Source organism: Phacochoerus africanus, chromosome 8 (assembly GCF_016906955.1).
Source record: "Phacochoerus africanus isolate WHEZ1 chromosome 8, ROS_Pafr_v1, whole genome shotgun sequence".
Classification (NCBI taxonomy): Eukaryota; Metazoa; Chordata; class Mammalia; order Artiodactyla; family Suidae; genus Phacochoerus; species Phacochoerus africanus.
This window is the reverse complement of record NC_062551.1, coordinates 148,612,634-148,630,615: the sequence shown is the minus strand read 5'-3', so window position 1 is coordinate 148,630,615 and position 17,982 is coordinate 148,612,634. Positions and strand designations below refer to the sequence as shown.

At 37.0% G+C, this 17,982-nt stretch overlaps 1 protein-coding gene across 4 annotated transcripts in view; it reads left to right on the top strand.

Moving 5' to 3' along the window:
* The window catches only part of ALG6 (ALG6 alpha-1,3-glucosyltransferase), a 56,001-nt gene that overhangs the window by 17,187 nt on the left and 20,832 nt on the right, over positions 1-17,982 (top strand). For all 4 annotated transcript variants that reach the window (XR_007136122.1, XM_047788818.1, XM_047788819.1 and 1 more), the window contains exons 3-10: positions 1,267-1,351; positions 7,821-7,910; positions 9,025-9,113; positions 11,072-11,154; positions 11,806-11,870; positions 12,639-12,824; positions 13,405-13,540; positions 16,536-16,621. Coding sequence is in view for 3 of the 4 variants with exons in the window: in XM_047788818.1 (XP_047644774.1) it covers positions 1,267-1,351; positions 7,821-7,910; positions 9,025-9,113; positions 11,072-11,154; positions 11,806-11,870; positions 12,639-12,824; positions 13,405-13,540; positions 16,536-16,621 (820 nt within the window). In the remaining variant the exon portion in view is untranslated. The remainder of the gene's footprint in view (positions 1-1,266; positions 1,352-7,820; positions 7,911-9,024; positions 9,114-11,071; positions 11,155-11,805; positions 11,871-12,638; positions 12,825-13,404; positions 13,541-16,535; positions 16,622-17,982) is intronic.

Genomic DNA, 17,982 nt, shown 5'->3' with positions numbered 1-17,982 from the left:
CTTTGGAGATGTTATCTGCTTTTCCCGTGATTATCTCAAAGTGGGAGAATCTCCTTGGTTGGAAATGCTAGCGATTAAAGAAGAGTGAGGTAATTTAGCTTTTAAATGCCAAAAAAAAAAAAAATGTCTACTACATGTCGTGTTCTAAAGCTGGAGAAAATCTGGGTTTAGATTTCAGTGAACGATAAGGGAATTTACCAATGTGGCACACCTTCCTAATGGATTAATAAGTATATTTGACTATGCAGATTTCACTTGCTGATTAAGAAACTTGTGTCTGTACTGTACTTCTTTGGGCTTTCTCACAATTTTGTGGTCAACTGCTAGCTAACTAGTGGTTGTTTAAATTTTCTAAGTGGAATTACTTTATGTCATTTCATTTATAACTTAAGATTAATAACCTACCCATACAAGTTGTGAGGCAACACAGAGTAGAAGTCAAGAACATGGTTTATAAAGCCAGTATACCAGGGTTCCAGTCCAGACTCTACTACTCGTTACCTGGGTGACCACTGCCGCTGTGTTTCTAGCTGTTAAGTGAGGATGATCATAATACCTACTTCATTGTTGTATTTGGCATGTAGTGGACACTGTCAATTGTTAGTTATTAAAGATCCATTATCTTTTATTTGAAATTTTATTTAAAAAAAAAACCCTATAAACTGACAGTTTTTATATAACTCACTTGACATCAAAGCCTGACCTAACCATTGTCTTTGTAATAATATGGTCTGTTTTTGGTTCTATACTTGACCTTAAGTTATTTATGTTTAGTTTGTAAAAGCCCTTTGTGAAATATAGATATTCATTATTATTATTGTTTTATGGTACTTATTGGAGAGTATAGTTGACAGTCTTTCTTATGAAGTAAAAATAAATTTGGCTATCTTATGATTAGTATTATCTAGTAATTAATTAAAAACTAATTAACATTAATAACTAATTCATGTTAGCAGTATTTATTGAATGTTGATATGTGCCAGGTACTATACTGGATGTTTTATATTCATTATCGCCTGTATTCCAGCAGTCCTTAGGTACTGACAGTATTGATTCTGTTTTTAATGTACTGAGGTTTAGGGAGGTTAAGTCGTTTGCTCAAGGTCACACAGTCAGTGTGTCAGCAGTGCTCTCGGACGTTTTGGGTGATTTCTGTGTTATTTTCCTCTACCTACACCATCTCTATGATTTAGAAAATTTTCATAAGGAAGCAAAATCACTAATATACTAAAGTATATTTTTGTTTTGCTTTTTTTGAAATCTTAGGTGCTGGAAAGCCCCCTATGTTTGGTGATTATGAAGCTCAGAGACACTGGCAAGAAATTACTTTCAATTTACCAATCAACCAATGGTATGGGTAGTTTTAACTTGATTTGATTGTTTATTACTCAATTAATGTAGATTATTTGAAGATACTTAAAAGGAAAATATGCTATTTCTTTTTTCTTTTTAGGGGCACACTTGTGGCATGTGGAGGTTCCCAGGCTAGGGGTCCAATTGGAGCTACAGCTGCTGGCCTCCGCCACAGCCACGCCATATCCAAGCCGAGTCTGCAACCTACACCACAGCTCACAGCAACGCCAGATCCTTAACCCACTGAGTGAGGCCAGAGATGGAACCTGCAACCTTATGGTTCCTAGTTGGATTCATTTCTGCTGAGCCATGATAGGAATCCCAAAAAAATATGCTGTTTCATCTGGAACATCCTCATCTTCCACTATGTTGATGTCACATATATTACCCTGCATTTTGTGGGCTCATTTTGACATTTCATCCTTTTGAAAGTTATCCATATACTCAGGTACCGGCTGGGATATGGTATTGAGCTAGAACCTTAAGGATAGAAGCTCCTCAGGACATAAAATGTGGAAGTTTACGAACTAAGACTATTTCTTCTGGAGGTTTCGCAAAGTTTCTCTGTTAGGAAAATAAGAGATGTAAAAAAGCAGTAGCTTAGTGGTGAAGACTGCAGGTGCTAGAGTCAGATTGCCTGAGTTCAGACCCAGGCTCTACTCTTTACTAGCAGTGTGACCTTTGGCAAGTTATTTAACTGTCTCTGTCACAGTTTTATCACTTGTAGAATGGAAATAATAGAATGCATATTTCACTGGGTTATTGTGAAGATTGAATAAAATTAATCATTTAAATCACTTAGACCAGTGCCTGCAGTGTAATGAACTCTCAGTAAATGTTAGCTGAAGTTATATGTTCACAGGAAATCCATGCATGTATAGTTTTTGTTGAACATGTTCTGATAACAATCTTTACTTATTAGATACCTGGTAGGTTATTTCATTAAGATCCGCTATATCGGAGTTCCCCAGTGGCACATTGGGCTAAGGATACAGCATTGTCACTGTAGCAGCTGGTGCAGATTCTATCCCTGGCCCAGGCACTTCCACATGCCACAGGCATGGCTGGAAAAAAAAAGACTGGCTATACCAGGCGAACTATTTATATTGTTCTGTGGATTGCTTTGGTCACTGCTTTTATATTACTGCTTTATGAGAGAGTTACATACCAGAACTTCGTATTGAACTCTCTATTAACAGGTTGGCCATACCCTTGAGCTTGGAGTATTTAAAATAGAGGTCAGCTAAATATTTGATACTATTCTTTCTTTCTTTTTTCTTTTCTTGCTGCACCTGCAGCTTATGCAAGTTCCCAGGCTAGGGGTCAAATCGGAGCTGCAGCTGAGGCGTACACCACAGCAATAGCAATGCATCTGTGACCTATGCTGCAGCTTGCAGCAGTGCTGGATCCTTAACCTTGGGTTGAATCCTTACTGAATAAGGCCAGGGATTGAACCTACATCCTCATGGAGACCACATCCTGCTGAGCCACAATGGGAACTCCTGATATTATTCTTTATTGCATCTTTCATATCCTCAGACATTGATTTAACCAGAGTATCACTGTACAGATTATTAGTACATTCTAATACTCGGCTGGTAGAATAAAATGATATTTTATCTGAGGCAAACCAGACCAGTGCTTTTGAGCTTTGTAATTCTTTTCTATTCTTTTATAAATATTACATGGAGAAGATAATTGTATTCTTCACTGTTCTTTGTAAGCAGTTCTCAAGAAAGATTTTAATACAAAATTAAATGTAATTTTAGTATTGGAAGATTAGAGAAAACTGATAAATTTCAGCTTTTAACTTAATACTTGGTGGTGAAAATACTGAATCCAGGAGGAGTGAGAATGTAATCTTAATCCAGTAAAGTGCTTGGGTTATTCTAATGCTGACCTACCTCAGTTTTCAGTTTTGTGCCAGTGGTCTCCTGCTTTGGCCTAGATTATCAAGAGTTGACTATTATACATTTTTATTCTTTTTCTTTATTAAAAATCAGAAATATATTACCAAGACAATAATTGTATAATTAGGTTTTGACTATGGTCTGTTAGTCTTGAAAAATTATGAAATGCCTGAAAGAATCTTTGTGGTAAATTTCATAGGGTTGAAATTTTTATTAAGGATTGTGTAACAAGAGAATCCTGAATAGTGGGCTCAGAAACAAAACATATAGAATAAAGAACTATAATTTATCATCAGTCGATTATGCAATACTTCAGGAAGTTCATGAAAAATTTAGGAAATGTGATTTACTATGGTAAATGCCAGGAAACATCTCTTGATGTGTAGATAGACTAGAAAAACCAAAAATGCACAACTGGCAATTTTAAGAGAAACTGATCTGTTTCAGATTCATGTTTAAATGGTGTGATTTCTATTTTTTACTTTCTGGTTTGAAGTTCATTGATATATGATTCATAATGACTATCACTGAAAAAGATACATCTATTTCTTTTCTTTTTCTTGTTTTTTTTTTTTTAAGTGCTGTACCTGCAGCATATGAAGATTCCCAGGCTAAGGGTCCAGTCGGAGCTACAGCTGCTGCCTTAACACCACAGCCACAGCAATGCAGGACCTGAGCTGCACCACGGCTTCCAGCAATGCCACATCCTTAACCCACTGAGTGAGGCCAGGGATTGAACCTGTATCCTCATGGATACTAGTAGGGTTCATTACTGCTGAGCCACAGTGGGACCTCCAAAAAGATATATCTCAGCAGCACAGTTCATGAAACAGAAAATACATACTTGGGACAGGTTAACTGTTACCAACAGTGGACATAAATCTGTATTGGCAATAACGTTTGTAATATTTTGAATTTTTTGTCTAATTTTGTAAAATTGATTAGTTTGCTAGTATTGTTACCTAGTGACTGAGCACTGCTTTATTTATTTATTTATTTATTTTTTTGTCTTTTTAGGGCCACACCTGCAGCATATGGAGGTTCCCAGGCTAGGGTTTGAATTGGAGCTGCAACTGCCAGCCTACACCACAGCCACAGCAATGCCAGACCCGAGCCACATCTGCAGCCTACACCACAGTTCACGGCAATGCCAGATCCTTAACCCATTGAACGAGGCCAGGGATCAAACCTGTGTCCTCATGGATACTAGTCAGATTCGTTCCCAGGATGGGAACTCCTGGTTTGTTATTTTTTAACTTCAGTTTTCCAAGAGAAATGTCTTTGTGTCTTCATGTAGAAGGTTAGCTACAGTGTGGTCAAAACTTTCAAGTGACATCATAGTCTAAAATATGAAATCTGGATAAATCAGGATAACTTTAAAAATAGCAGTTTTACATTTCTAAATTTAAAAACTTAACTCCATTTCAATATACATAGTTGTAAGTAATAGAGGAAAGTTGAATTTTTTCCTTTAATTTTATGATGAAAATTTTTTATGCGTGAAAGCAGAAGCTCTTTTGACATCAGGTGATAGAAAACCTAAGTAATAGTATTTTAAGCAATACAATAATTATTACAATAAATAGGCCTTGCAGGGCTGGTAGAGCAGCTCAATGATAGCAATCAGGCTTTTTAATTTTTCTTCTCTTCCATTCTTCTTGACATGTTGGCTTTTTATCCTGAGGCTTTTCATCCCATGTTTAGTAGATGACTGCTGGGGCTCCTGGCACTATGATTTTGTGCAACCAGATTCAAGGCAAGAATAATAGCAAGACCTTATTTTCTTCACTCTATTTGTTGAGGAGCAAAATTTTCCCCACCCTTTAACCATTAGTAGAAAGAAACACCTGGTCCAGTGCAGGCATGGTTTATACCTGGGGCTTGGAGAGGAGTCCGTCTACCCTGAACATGTTGCTTTTTTAAACAAAATCACAGTTTTGTAAGTCAGGAATTGTGGAATGACTTTATTTCAGCACTGTTTACAATAATGAGAAACCTGAAACACTAAATATCTTTTGGTAGGAGAACGATTAAATAAAATATGTTCCTCCCATGTACATGTATACATGTTTTTTTCTAGGTAGATTTCTAGAGATGGAATCTCTAAAGTAGTCGGTTTTAATGAATACCAACACCAGAATATCTCTTTCCACATACTCAGTGTTTAATCATAACAGTTAACACCAGACTCTTAAAATTTCCATTTCCTTGAGTTCTTGTGATGTTGAGCACCTTTTAATGTATTTACTGATCATCTTATTTTTCTCAAATTTACATATTCATATCTTTCCCCATGTTTCTGATGGATTGCAGATCTTTTTGGTAATTATATGTATGATTTTTTTTTTAAGTGGCCATGCCTGTCACATATGGAAGCTCCTGGGCCAGGGGTTCATCTGAGCCACAGCTGTAACTTATGCTGCAGCTGTGGCAAATGCTGGATCCTTTAACCCACTGTGCCTGGCCGGGAATCGAACCCTTGCCTCTTCAGCAACCTGAGCTGCTTCCATCAGGTTCTCAACCCACTGTGCCACAGTGGGAACTCCTAAACAGTTGTATTAATTTTCTATGCTGTAACAAATAACCACAAATGGTAATTACTTAAATACATATTTATTATTGTAGTTTATTTAGGTTAGAAGTCTAGGCATAGCTAGTACAATATTATGATCAGGGACTCAGGAGGCTGCAATCCAGTTGTTATCTGGGGCTGCAGTCATATCAGAGGCTCAACTGGGGAAGGAACTATTTCCAAGTTCCCTCAAGTTATTGGCAGAGTTAATTTCCTTGCATCTTCAAGACTAGGAGTTTTGGTTTCTTTTTGGAAGCTATCCTTATCATCTAGAGTATGCTTCCATTTTTTTTGCCATGTGGCTTCTTTAATATGTCCATTTACTAAAACATGACAACCTGCTTCTTCAAAGTCAGGTAAATGGAGTCTCCAGCTTGGCTAGCAAGATGGAATTTAACATATACATAAAACATAAGTGCCAGAGTGACCATCCTATCACCTTTATCATATTCTGTTGGTTACAAGCAAGTCATAGGTCTCACCCACACTCAAGGCAAGGGGATTGTACACACTTAAGGCAGAAACACCAGGAGATGGGTTCATGGAGTCCTCTGGTTTCTGCTATTGGTCTGGCCCAGTTCCCAATATTCAGGCTATCAAAGGGATTCCAGCTAACCTGGAGATTCTTGGATTTACTGCCTCGTGGCTTCTGGCAGATATAGGACCTAGGATGTTGCTGCTGGAGTGGAGAACTGCCAACAGATGATACCATACTGTAGCACTATGCCTGTGGCTGTCTAGCATGCCCTGATCATTTTATTAATTCCTATCTCCCGCATACAAAGCCACACTTTATGTGACAGACGTTAAGCAGACTTTCTGAAGATGAACATGGTTACCCTTGAGCAACACAGGTTCGAACTGTGCAGATCCACTTATACATTGATTTTTTTAATAGTAAATACAGTAGTACTACAGAACCCATGATTGGTTGAATCCCAAGATGTGGAACTCAGATACAGAGGAACCTCAGGAATGGCCAACTATGACTTATACTTGGATTTTCAGCTCTGTAGAGGGTTGGTTTCCCTAACCCCCATGTTTTTTAGGGGTTAGCTGCAAGAGGTTATTTAACTGGATTCTGATGAATGCTAACTTAACTTTTTTTTTTTTTAATATGAGTAAGGGATTGTGATGTTGAAAAGTTGTGACCCACTTTAAACAGGCTTGAGAATAACAGTTATTTGTGATTTGTATAGTTTGGTGTCTATTCTTTTAAATTCTTATGACTCAGAATAAATTGGATAGAAGAAATTGCCTAGTTATAAAGAATATGATTAAGAAATTTGTTTATGTAAATTTAATTTCCATTTCTTGAATGTACTTATATATACTTTTTTCCCATTCTGATCAACTGGAGGAACCTATTAGTTTATAAATATTAGATCTAGTTTTCTTACTTAATTCACAGAATTTTGTATATACTGAATTCTTATTACATATTGGTTGAATTGTGTTCAAAATTTTATTAATAAAAGTCTACCTGTTTCATGCAATATTTCTTTTTTTATAACTAGAATATGTGGTCTTTGATATTCATTTTTTTACTTCTTTAAAATTGTGATTTCACATTGTTTCTTAGACTGTCAGAAGCAAATTCTCTTTTCTTGTCTATTTTCTTTTGTATAAGTGTTACTCATTGATTAAGTTTAATAGTAGAGTGACAGTAAGTTCTGGTTTGCCTGTCACAATCTTGGTTTGCCTGTATTATTATGGCTTAATTATTAATAGCTTCCTCGTTCACTCTTAGAAGAGTATCTTGGTTTGGACAATAAATTATTTAGTCACAATATTCAATAACAACTTTTAATTGTGAGTTCACAAAAATTTTTAGAGAAGAGGAAAGGACAGGAAAGTTTAGATGATTTTTTTTTTTTACCCTGTGTAACGTATGTTTTCATTTAATTAAATTAAATAGGATGTTAAATATAAGTGTATTCTTGAATATTGATTGATGAAATGATGCTTTTTTTCCTTTTTTTCAGGTATTTTAACAGCAGTGATAACAATTTACAGTATTGGGGACTGGATTATCCACCTCTTACAGCTTATCATAGTCTTTTATGTGCATATGTGTAAGTTTTTCTTCCTTAACATAACTGAATATTTATGACCTTAGCAGATATAGTAAGGAACAATTTGTTGAATAGAGTAGCTACTATTGTATTAATGGTTTATAGAGCACCATGCCTTTATAATTGGGTTGTAGGAAGGTTGACTATCAATTTGAACATTTCCATAATTTTTTTGGAGGAAAAGCTAGAAAGAGATGCAAAAATCTAGCTTTGTTTTGAAGTAAAGATGTTACCAGTTATGCATGGACTACTGAGAAATAGATGTAATATGCTTAGTTTTGCATAAGAAAGCTTTTTTCCTGGAATGGCACAAAGTAAGTAAAAAATAAAGGTCTAAATGGTATTCTGACTAGCCTGTCAAATTAGAAACTAGAGATACTGTGGTGCTTCACATATGATTTAAGATCGGGATTGGAAGTCATTCTTCTTTTACAGAAATGGAATGGTTTATAGAAGATTAGGCCCTTCTATTTGGTGGAGACCCAGTTCTACTCTATAGTGTTATTCCGTTTCAGAGTTGAAGTGCGTCAGCAGAAATTTAAAGAACTTCTTCACAGTATTTTCTGATCTTCTATTTCATATTTTGTAAAAATTAGCTTCCTGGATTAAAAATAAGTCTCCAAGCTTTATGATAAGCAGTTATACTTCACAGTGTTCAGGGTATTGTAATATGATTGAAGACTTAATTTATCTTTAATAATTATGTTTAGCTTTATGCAATGATTTATGATTAATAGCTATTGTAGCCCATTCCTATAACTAAAAAGTTTATAAATTGGAAAACTGTGATCATCTTGTCAATACTAGTGTATTGCTCTTTACAAAGCATATGATTAATAAACGGAATATAACACATCAGATTGTTTTCACCCTGGAAGGATTATGAAGATAGAGCTTTTAGTTACAACATTTCGCATATGTTTGTTGGAAGGTGAGCAATGCAGATTCTTTATTACAGCGTTAGTTTCACATGGTTAAATACAAAGATAAAATTTAAACCTTAACTCTGTTGCTTTATAAGGGCAATGACCACTTCTCAGAATAGATTCTTATGTTCTCAGATGTCCTTATTGCTGTAAGTGATGCAGGATAAAGTGCATGCTTTGATTTGCAGGGCAAAGTTTATAAATCCAGACTGGATTGCTCTCCATACATCACGTGGATACGAGAGTCAGGCACATAAGCTCTTCATGCGTGCAACAGGTAAAAGAGCAGTAGGTACTGAGCGTAAAATTTGATTTAAAAAATTTTTTGAACAAACTGATGACAGGTTCTATTACTGTCCTTACTGATTTTTACAGTTGTATAACTATAATATGCATGTATGTATATGAGCAAAGGTATATGTAAGGTAAAAAACAAGAGTAGAACTGAATAATTCTGAGTACTTTAAATTTATTATTACCTCACTTAATAATGTGAATACCCAAATGAGGTAAATACTGTTGTTATCCTTATTTTAAGCTAAGGAAACTGAGGTATAGTAAGCCAGCTCACCTAAGGTCAGTTTACTCTAAAATTGAAGTTTTATTTGTTTAGGCTGTTACTCCAAATACCTTTCACCTTTTCTCTTAAAGTAAATCTTACACTTGTATATCATCCATTGTATTGCTGTGCATTGTTGCTAAATTAATCTTTACCACAAATGTTTATTGAGCATTTATTGTATGCTGTACTCTCAGTTGAAAGTAATAGGCTTACATTTCTTTAAAAGCTTTAATAAGACTTTAGATTTTGGGGGGCCTTTTCCTTAATTAGTCTGAATTTAGTCATAGTTTGTTCTCTTTATTATTCATCTAGTCATGGACTCTCAAGCCCTAGAGATAACCTATATGGCCCATTTTCCCTCTCCCACACCACTCCTCTCTTCCCAAATGTTTTAATCCTCTCTGACCTGCACACTCAACACATGATATTTAGCTTCTGAACCAATACCTGTATCTGCAGGGAATTCATAACCTTTAGAGACAGTCCATTCTATTTTTAGAGAGCCCCAATCATTAGAAATTTCCTTCTTGGAGTTCTTGCTGTGGCAGAGTGGGTTATGATCTGGCTTGTCTCTGTGGAGGTGCAGGTTTGATTGCTGGCCTGGTTCAGCGGGTTAAGGATCCGGTGTTGCTGCAGCTGTGGTGTAGGTTGCAGCTCCAGCTTGGATTCAGTCCCTGGCCCAGGAACTTTCATATGCTGTGGGTATAGCTGAAAAAGAGAGAGAGAAATTTCCTTGTTACATTGAACCTTCACTAGTCATTTAGGTTCTGTTTCTTTGGGCTACATAGAACAAGTCTGATCCTTTATGTACCTAACACCCTGTGGTTATTTGATTATCTTCTCCAGTTTAAACATTCTTAGATACTTTAACTGTTTAGCTGTTTCTTGAATGTGATTATGGTTTTGAGGCCTTTGGTTGTGCTCCTTTGAATATTTTCCAGCAGTTTGTCAGTGTCATCCTAAATGTGGCATCTGAAGCTGCAAATAGATTGTATGCATCTAACACTGACAGGTTACTATCATTTACCTTATTCTGCACATTTAAATGTACGTGTGGTATAAGGAAAAAAATAGGCTCTATGGATAACTTTGTTGTACTGTGGAAGAACTTAATGTGTTAGTTTTTCTTTGTTGTGAAAGGACTGGACATTCAGAATTATGAATTGCTTTATTTTTTTCCAACTTTTTTCAGCTTCCTTCTCACCTGGGCCTCTCAAGCTCTTTGTATGCATTAATTAGCAAAAAATTTTGAACTTTCAAAAATGTGAACATTAAAAAAGATTCTCCTATGCGTCTGCACATTTTAGGTGTTCTTCACACCGGAAGATTTGGAGTATACAGATTCTGAGGGGGAAAAACAGTTTTCTTCCCTTGGTTTGAGTATTCTTAATTTTTAAGTTCCAAGTCAGAGCAAAGAGAGAATTAGTTTTGGATACATCTACTTGATTTAATGTATGAATTTGTTAGAGAAAATTAAGGGACTCTATAGTACCATAGAAATTGAAAGTAGGCACAGTTAAGGGATTGGAAAGGGCTAGATGTGGAAAGGACTTGCTCATCGTGGGTAGGGTCCTTGTATTAGAAATTCCACTCATCATTGGAGGGAGGCAATTAATAGGTTATGGTAGATCCTGATGTACTCGCATGTGGAATCGTTTGCTTGTTTTTTTCAGTGTTAATTGCTGATTTGCTGATTTACATACCTGCAGTAGTTTTGTACTGTTGTTGTTTAAAAGAAATCTCAACTAAGAAAAAGGTAAGTTTTAAAGTAACCTGACATTTCATCTCTGAAATGTGTTACTAATTTGATTATTAAGTATAGAGCTTTGAAGGAAACCGTGCTTTGGGGAATAGATAACAGGGGACAATCTATCTTCTGTCAGTTTTCATTTAGAAACATTAACTTATCTTAGAGTAATTATTTTAATGCCCAAATGTAGTAATAAGATGTAGTAACTTAATTTTAGAAGTTATATACTGCTGAATTACACAGCATGCTAAATTTATTGCTTAACTGGTAAATCTGAATTTTGAGTTGTCTGTGAAAATGACAACTCAAAGGCATTTTGAAAAATTGCTGTATATTCTCATATTCATAGTTAATGAATATTCTCTTTGGTCATTTTATGTAGACTAATCATTAGATTAACTCATCTGATTTGTGTATCTGAAAGTGCTTTCTCTGCAAAATACCTTTTAGTGATTTTTTTTCCTTTTTACTCAAGTATATATACCTATGTCATCTCCAAGGAAAACTTGAATGTTTAAGAGTTGTTTTATAAAAATAGAATATTTTGACAATTAGAAGCCAAGAGGGAACATTTGCTACTGTGTTAAATGAAACTACACATTTACCTTGCTTGATTCGAATAACAGATTACTTATTTCACAATAATTTTCTTTACAGATTGCTAATGCATTATGCATATTGCTGTATCCAGGCCTTATTCTTATTGACTATGGACATTTTCAGTATCCTTTACTAACGTAGAAGTGAAGCCAGATACGTATCATGAAAGCCAGGCTCAGTTTGTATAATGTTGTCATCTAGTAATGTCTTTTTTTTTCTTTTAAACAGGTGGCTGTACCCTCAGCATATGAAAGTTCCCAGGCCGGGGATCAAACCAGAGCTGTTGCAGAGACAACACCAAGTAGTTATGCTGTGAGCCACAGGGGAAATCCAAGCAGTGTCTTATTTTCTAGGGTTCTTGCTTATATAAACTGTATTTATACCAAGCTTTTACTTGAAGGGTAGAGGACAGATTTATAAAAGTAGAAATACTTTTTCATACCCATTTGTCTTGGGAAATGTTATATTACTTTTTTTTCTTTTTAGGGCTGCACCCACAGTATATGGAAGTTCTTGGGTTAGGGGTTGAATCAGAGCTGCACCTGCTGGCCTCCCATAGCAACACAGGACCCGAGCGGCATCTGTGACCTACACCACAGCTCACAGCAATGCCAGATCCTTAACCCACTGAGCGGGGCCAGGGATTGAACCTGTATCCTCATGGATCCTAGCTGGGTTTGTTTCTGCTGAGCCACAATGGGAACCCCTGTTAAGGAGTAGATGTAATATATTCAAGGCCCTTATATGTAATTTCCAATTCATGCATCAATTTACTACGTACAGTTTTTATTTAGAAATAGTTTGCATTATATATATTATTTCAAAATTTCTAAAAAATGCAGAATCTATCTCTTTTAATTATTGAGATAATTTCCTTGACATAGGAACAGATATAATTCTGTGAGTCTTGGCTTTGCTTTATGGGGTGTTCTTGGAGTGTCTTATGACTGGGACCTGCTAGGGTCACTGGCATTCTGCTTAGCTGTAAATTATAAGCAAATGGAACTTTACCACTCCTTGCCATTTTTTTGCTTTTTACTTGGCAAGTGTTTCAAAAAAGGCCTCAAAGGAAAGGGGTGAGTAGCTTTTAAACAGCAAAATTCAAAAAAAGTGCTTTAGAGAATTTATTTTGCATATTAAGAGGAGGAAGGTGGTCTTTCACTTAGCCTCATGATGATTTCTTACTAATGTCTTGTGGGTATGGGGTGAATGGAAAGAGAGATTGTCATATTTATATATTTTTAAATCCTCCTCTCTAGAGAACTGTTTTGATCAATGCACACACTAGAGGCAATGTGGTTTGACTACTTAGAACATTACTGTAGGATTTCACCCCTTTAGAGCATATTACATTATATGCTTTTTAGAAATACATCCCAATTTGACATTTTTTTCACAGCTACGTAAGAATAGCATTTAAGCTAAACATTAATGAGGATGGTGATAGTCTTTTTGTTGGGGCATTACACATCTTAATATTGGTGAATTTCTTAACTTTGATTTAAGTAGATTCTCATCTTAAACCTGTTTTGGAGGCACAGATTTATCATTACATTTAATACATTTTACATTTATTAAATTTAGTGAGACTCAGGTTGACTTCTCAGAGTCATTAACCTCTCCCTATCTTACCAATTTCCTTTGTTTTTGTTCTAGGTTTGTATTGTTAATTAAGCTGGCTTGTACTGTTGTGGCTTCCTTCATTCTCTGCTGGCTGCCATTTTTTACAGAAAGGGAGCAAACCCTGCAAGTTCTAAGAAGACTCTTCCCAGTCGATCGTGGATTATTTGAGGCATGTTTAAAAACTTTTCTCTTACTCCTTTCTGTTCCAGTACCTTCACTTCGACCTTTGGGGACTTCACCTGCTCTCCTCCTGCAGTCATTCCTTGCCACTTATTTAATCTGGTATATACCCTTCTAGCTCAGCTGGCATTTTCTAGTACATTACATAAATAGGAGTATTTATGCTATCATGAAATCCATAATTCACTTATACATTTTTCTAATGAAATAGGGTCCATCATGAAAGACTGCATGAGAAGTTGGAGCTACAGAGTTAATAGCTTTGTGATTTTTTTTTTTTTTTGATTTGTATTCTCTCTCTCTCTCTTTTTTTTTTTTGTCTTTTTTGCCATTTCTGGGCTGCTCCCACGGCACATGGAGGTTCCCAGGCTAGGGGTCTAATCGGAGCTGTAGCTGCCAGCCTACGCCAGAGCCACAGCAACGCGGGATCCGAGCCACATCGGCGACCTACACCACAGCTCACGGCAACGCCGGATCCTTAACCCACTGAGCAAGGGCAGGGATCAAACCCACAACCTCATGGTTCCTAGTCGGATTTGTTAACCACTGCGCCACAACGAGAACTCCCTGTATTCTCTTTTTAGTCTTAGGAAATTATTTATTAAACTAATAATCATGTTTGCTTCAGAAAGATCTTTATAACCTTCATCCACAGTAATTTTTAATGAGAATCATTCATTTCATTTCATTTAATGCCAGCTTAATCACTCTTGTTAAACTTTTATTGCATGGATAATTTGATTTAGAGTTAGTAATTAAATTAAACAAAACATTTTTCTGAACAAAAAGGTCTTTTAATAAAGTTAGACAGAGACAACATATTTATAGATAATTTGCTTTTGAATAAACATTTCCTTTTAAAAAGAATTAGAGAAACATATATATCTTTCTAATTTTTAGATATATAAATAGCCATAGAAAATCTTTCAGTGGATCTGTGGGAGGCTGGAACCAGCATTTTGAAAGAGACTGAGAAAGAATTTGGTGTTGTGAAGGAGTGGAAAGGTGTGCCTTGTGTATCAGTGGGATGGTGAGGGTGACAGCACCAAAAATCATAAATAATCACTATTGTTATGACCTCCCCTTACTGACGAGGTGCTAGACACGTCACGTTTATTTTATTTGATCTCTTCAATAGTGCTGAGGTATTATATCCACTTTACAGATCAGAAAACTGAGGTCAGAGATTCATACACCTTGTACATGGTAGAGCTGTAACTGGAAATTTTGAGAATTGTGTTCCTCAGAGTTTCCGTCGTGGCGCAGCAGAAATGAATCCGACTAGGAACTACGAGGTTGCCGGTTCAATCCCTGGCCTCGCCCAGTGGGTTAAGGATCGTCATGGCCGTGAGCTGCGGTGTAGGTCGCAGACATGGCTCGGATCTGGCGTTGCTGTGGCAGTGGCGTGGGCTGGCCGCTACAGTTCTGATTCAGCCCCTAGCCTGGGAACCTCCATATGCCAAGAGTGCAGCCCTAAAATGACAAAAAAAAAAAAAAAGAATTGTGTTCCTAACTTCTTTATATATCCTCTAACCTTAATACCTACATAAGGAAAAGTTTAGTTCTCTGTGTAAGCTGCCTGGATGTTTACCTTGCCTTCTGTTTCAGAAGTGGTTGGAGTTCCTGTCATGGCTCAGGGGTTAACGAATCTGACTAGGAACCATGAGGATGCTGCTTCAATCCCTGGCCTTGCTCAGAGGGTTAAGGATCTGGCATTGCTGTGAGCTGTGGTGTAGGTTGCAGATGCGGCTCAGATCCCGCGTTGCTGTGGCTCTGCCGTAGTCTGGCGGCTACAGCTCCAATTCGATCCCTAGCCTGGGAACCTCCATATGAGGCTGATGCAGCCCTAAAATACAAAACAAAAACAAAACAAAACCAGAATGGTAGTTATCATGATAATTATAAAAAGATGTTGTACATTTTTTATGGTATTCCTGGTCACGTCCATTCACTTGTTGCCCTCAAAACCTGAGGAGCAATTTCATTGCTTGACAGAGGAAAGTACGATGGTACAGTTGTCAGTAATAGTTACCTTTTTTTTTTTTTTGGTCACACCCGTGGTATATGGAAATTCCCAGGGATTGAACCTGTGCGGCCATTGCCCTGCACACAGTTGGAGCAATGCTGGATCCTTAACCCACTGCACCACATGGCAACTTCCGGTAGTTACTTAATGTTTTGCCAGCACAGCTGTGAGTTACGCTGTAGGGGATGGGTTTCATGAGCCCAGTACTGTAGTTACAAACTTTCTTTTTGTTTTCTTTTTAGGCCCACACCTGTGGGATATGGAGGTTCCCAGGCTAGGGTCAAATCAGAGCTATAGATGCCAGCCTACACCACAGCCACAGCAACTCGGCACCCGAGCTGTGTCTGTGACTTGTACCATAGCTCACCGAAATGCCGGATCCTTAACCCACTGAGTGAGGTCAGGGATCAAACACGCAACCTAATGGTTCCTAGTTGGATTCCTTTCCGCTGCCCCACAAGAGAAACTCCTGTAGTTACAAACTTAATTTTGAAAATGACTCCAGCTCAACTGCTAATGTCTTTAAACTTTTTGGTTTATTAGCAGTTAACTCTTGCCATTGCTAGTAGATTACTCTAATTTCAGGTGCTTGACAAAATGGGTGCAGCAATGTGTGTACTACAAATTAGAGAAAGTAAAGTTTTTTTAGAAAAATTTCCTGAGTTTTTCATCTTTAGGAATGATGTGCTGCTCTTTGAAAAATACTAAGTATTTTTTGGGAACATCTAAATTATGGTTGGCCAGCGATTTAGATCACCCCGCATTGCAAAAACTGAAAGGTCCTATTGTTTGAATGTGTGTGTGCACGTTCCTTCAAGAGTTTAGTCAACTTAGTTATGAAATTATGACTGCTTCCTATGACTCAAAAGTTTATCTACAAAGAGACTATGGGCTGTACTTCATGAAGTTTAATATTTCTTTCAATTACACTAGAATATAAAATAACATTTCTTTTAAGGATAAAGTAGCCAATGTTTGGTGCAGTTTCAGTGTCTTTCTGAAGATCAAGGATATTTTGCCACATCACATCCAGATAATGATCAGGTAAGAGACACAAAGTTTGTATATAGTATTTTATAAACTACTCTAAAAGTGTCACTGGAGTACCTCATTTATCTGGCATCATAGGAATTAAAGTGTTCTTCATTAGTGCATATTCCACACAGTGTAAACCTATCCCTCTGTACAATAGAACTTCTATATGAAATATTTTGTATGAGAGTTATTGTTACCTACTTCGCTCTTCCTTAAATAGAGTACACTAAACATGATTTAACATGACCATGATTTTCAGTGGCAAATCAGTCAGTGTTGTCCAGAGACGTAGAATAAGTAGATCACTCTGTGCATGTTTGTGTGTGTGTGTGTGTGCGTGTGTTAATTTATTATGAGGAACCGGCTTAGACAATTGTGGGACCTGAATGAGCAAACTGGAGGTCCACAAGACAAGCATTCCAGAGGGGATTTCTGGGAAGAAGGAAGAGCTCTACAAAGCCCATTGCTGTTTGGAGTTTCAGAGCTCATGGAAGACCTAAGCCTTCTTTTTAAGTAATTCAGAGAGCTCCTTTCATGGCTCAGCATGTTATGAACCCAACTAGTACCCATGAGGATGCTGGTTTGATCCCTGGCCTCGCTCACTGGGTTAAAGATCTGGAGTTGCTAGGGCTGTGTTGTAGGCTGGCAGGTGCAGTTCTGATTCCACCCCTAGCCTGGGAACCTCCATATGCTGTGGGGATAGCCCTTAAAAAGAAAGAAAAAAAAATTTTTTTAAATAAAATGATTCAGGCCCTGCCAAGATAGCCCCCATTTCATTAACTTAAAATGAGATGAATAGGGTCTTTAATTACATCTGCAAATCTTCCGAGCAGCACCAGCACTAATGTTTGAATAACTGAGAGGTGTGTGTATTTGCTGCCTCCCTCTTTCCTCCAGTTCTTTCAAGAATATCCTTTGTAGCCCACCTTCATGGGAAGCACTGTAGCCAAGCTGACAGGCCACCAAGCCGTCACCTGGGAAAATCAGTTACTGTTTTGCATTATAATACTTGTCTTCAGGGCTTTCAAAGCCTGTTTGCCGAGGTACTGTGTGGCTCCAGATTGCTCTGCCTGTTGAGTTCTTTTTCCTTCTTGCCTCTCAGGCACTGTAAGGAGAAGCTCTAGCAGCTTCCTGTTCCCTTTCTAGTTTGTTCTTTCCAATTTACCATGGGCTTGAAGTCAGATAGCCAACTTTTGTGAAATGAGGGCTGAAGATTCTCCTGTGAGTAGTTTTATGAAAGTTTGTGTTTTATATATATAGTATTGTCTCTTTATACCTTGTGTTTTCTTGTTTGGAGTGTTTGCTTGTTTCTTTTCTTTTTTCTTTTTGTCTTTTTAGGGCCATACCCTCAGCATATGAAAGTTCCCAGA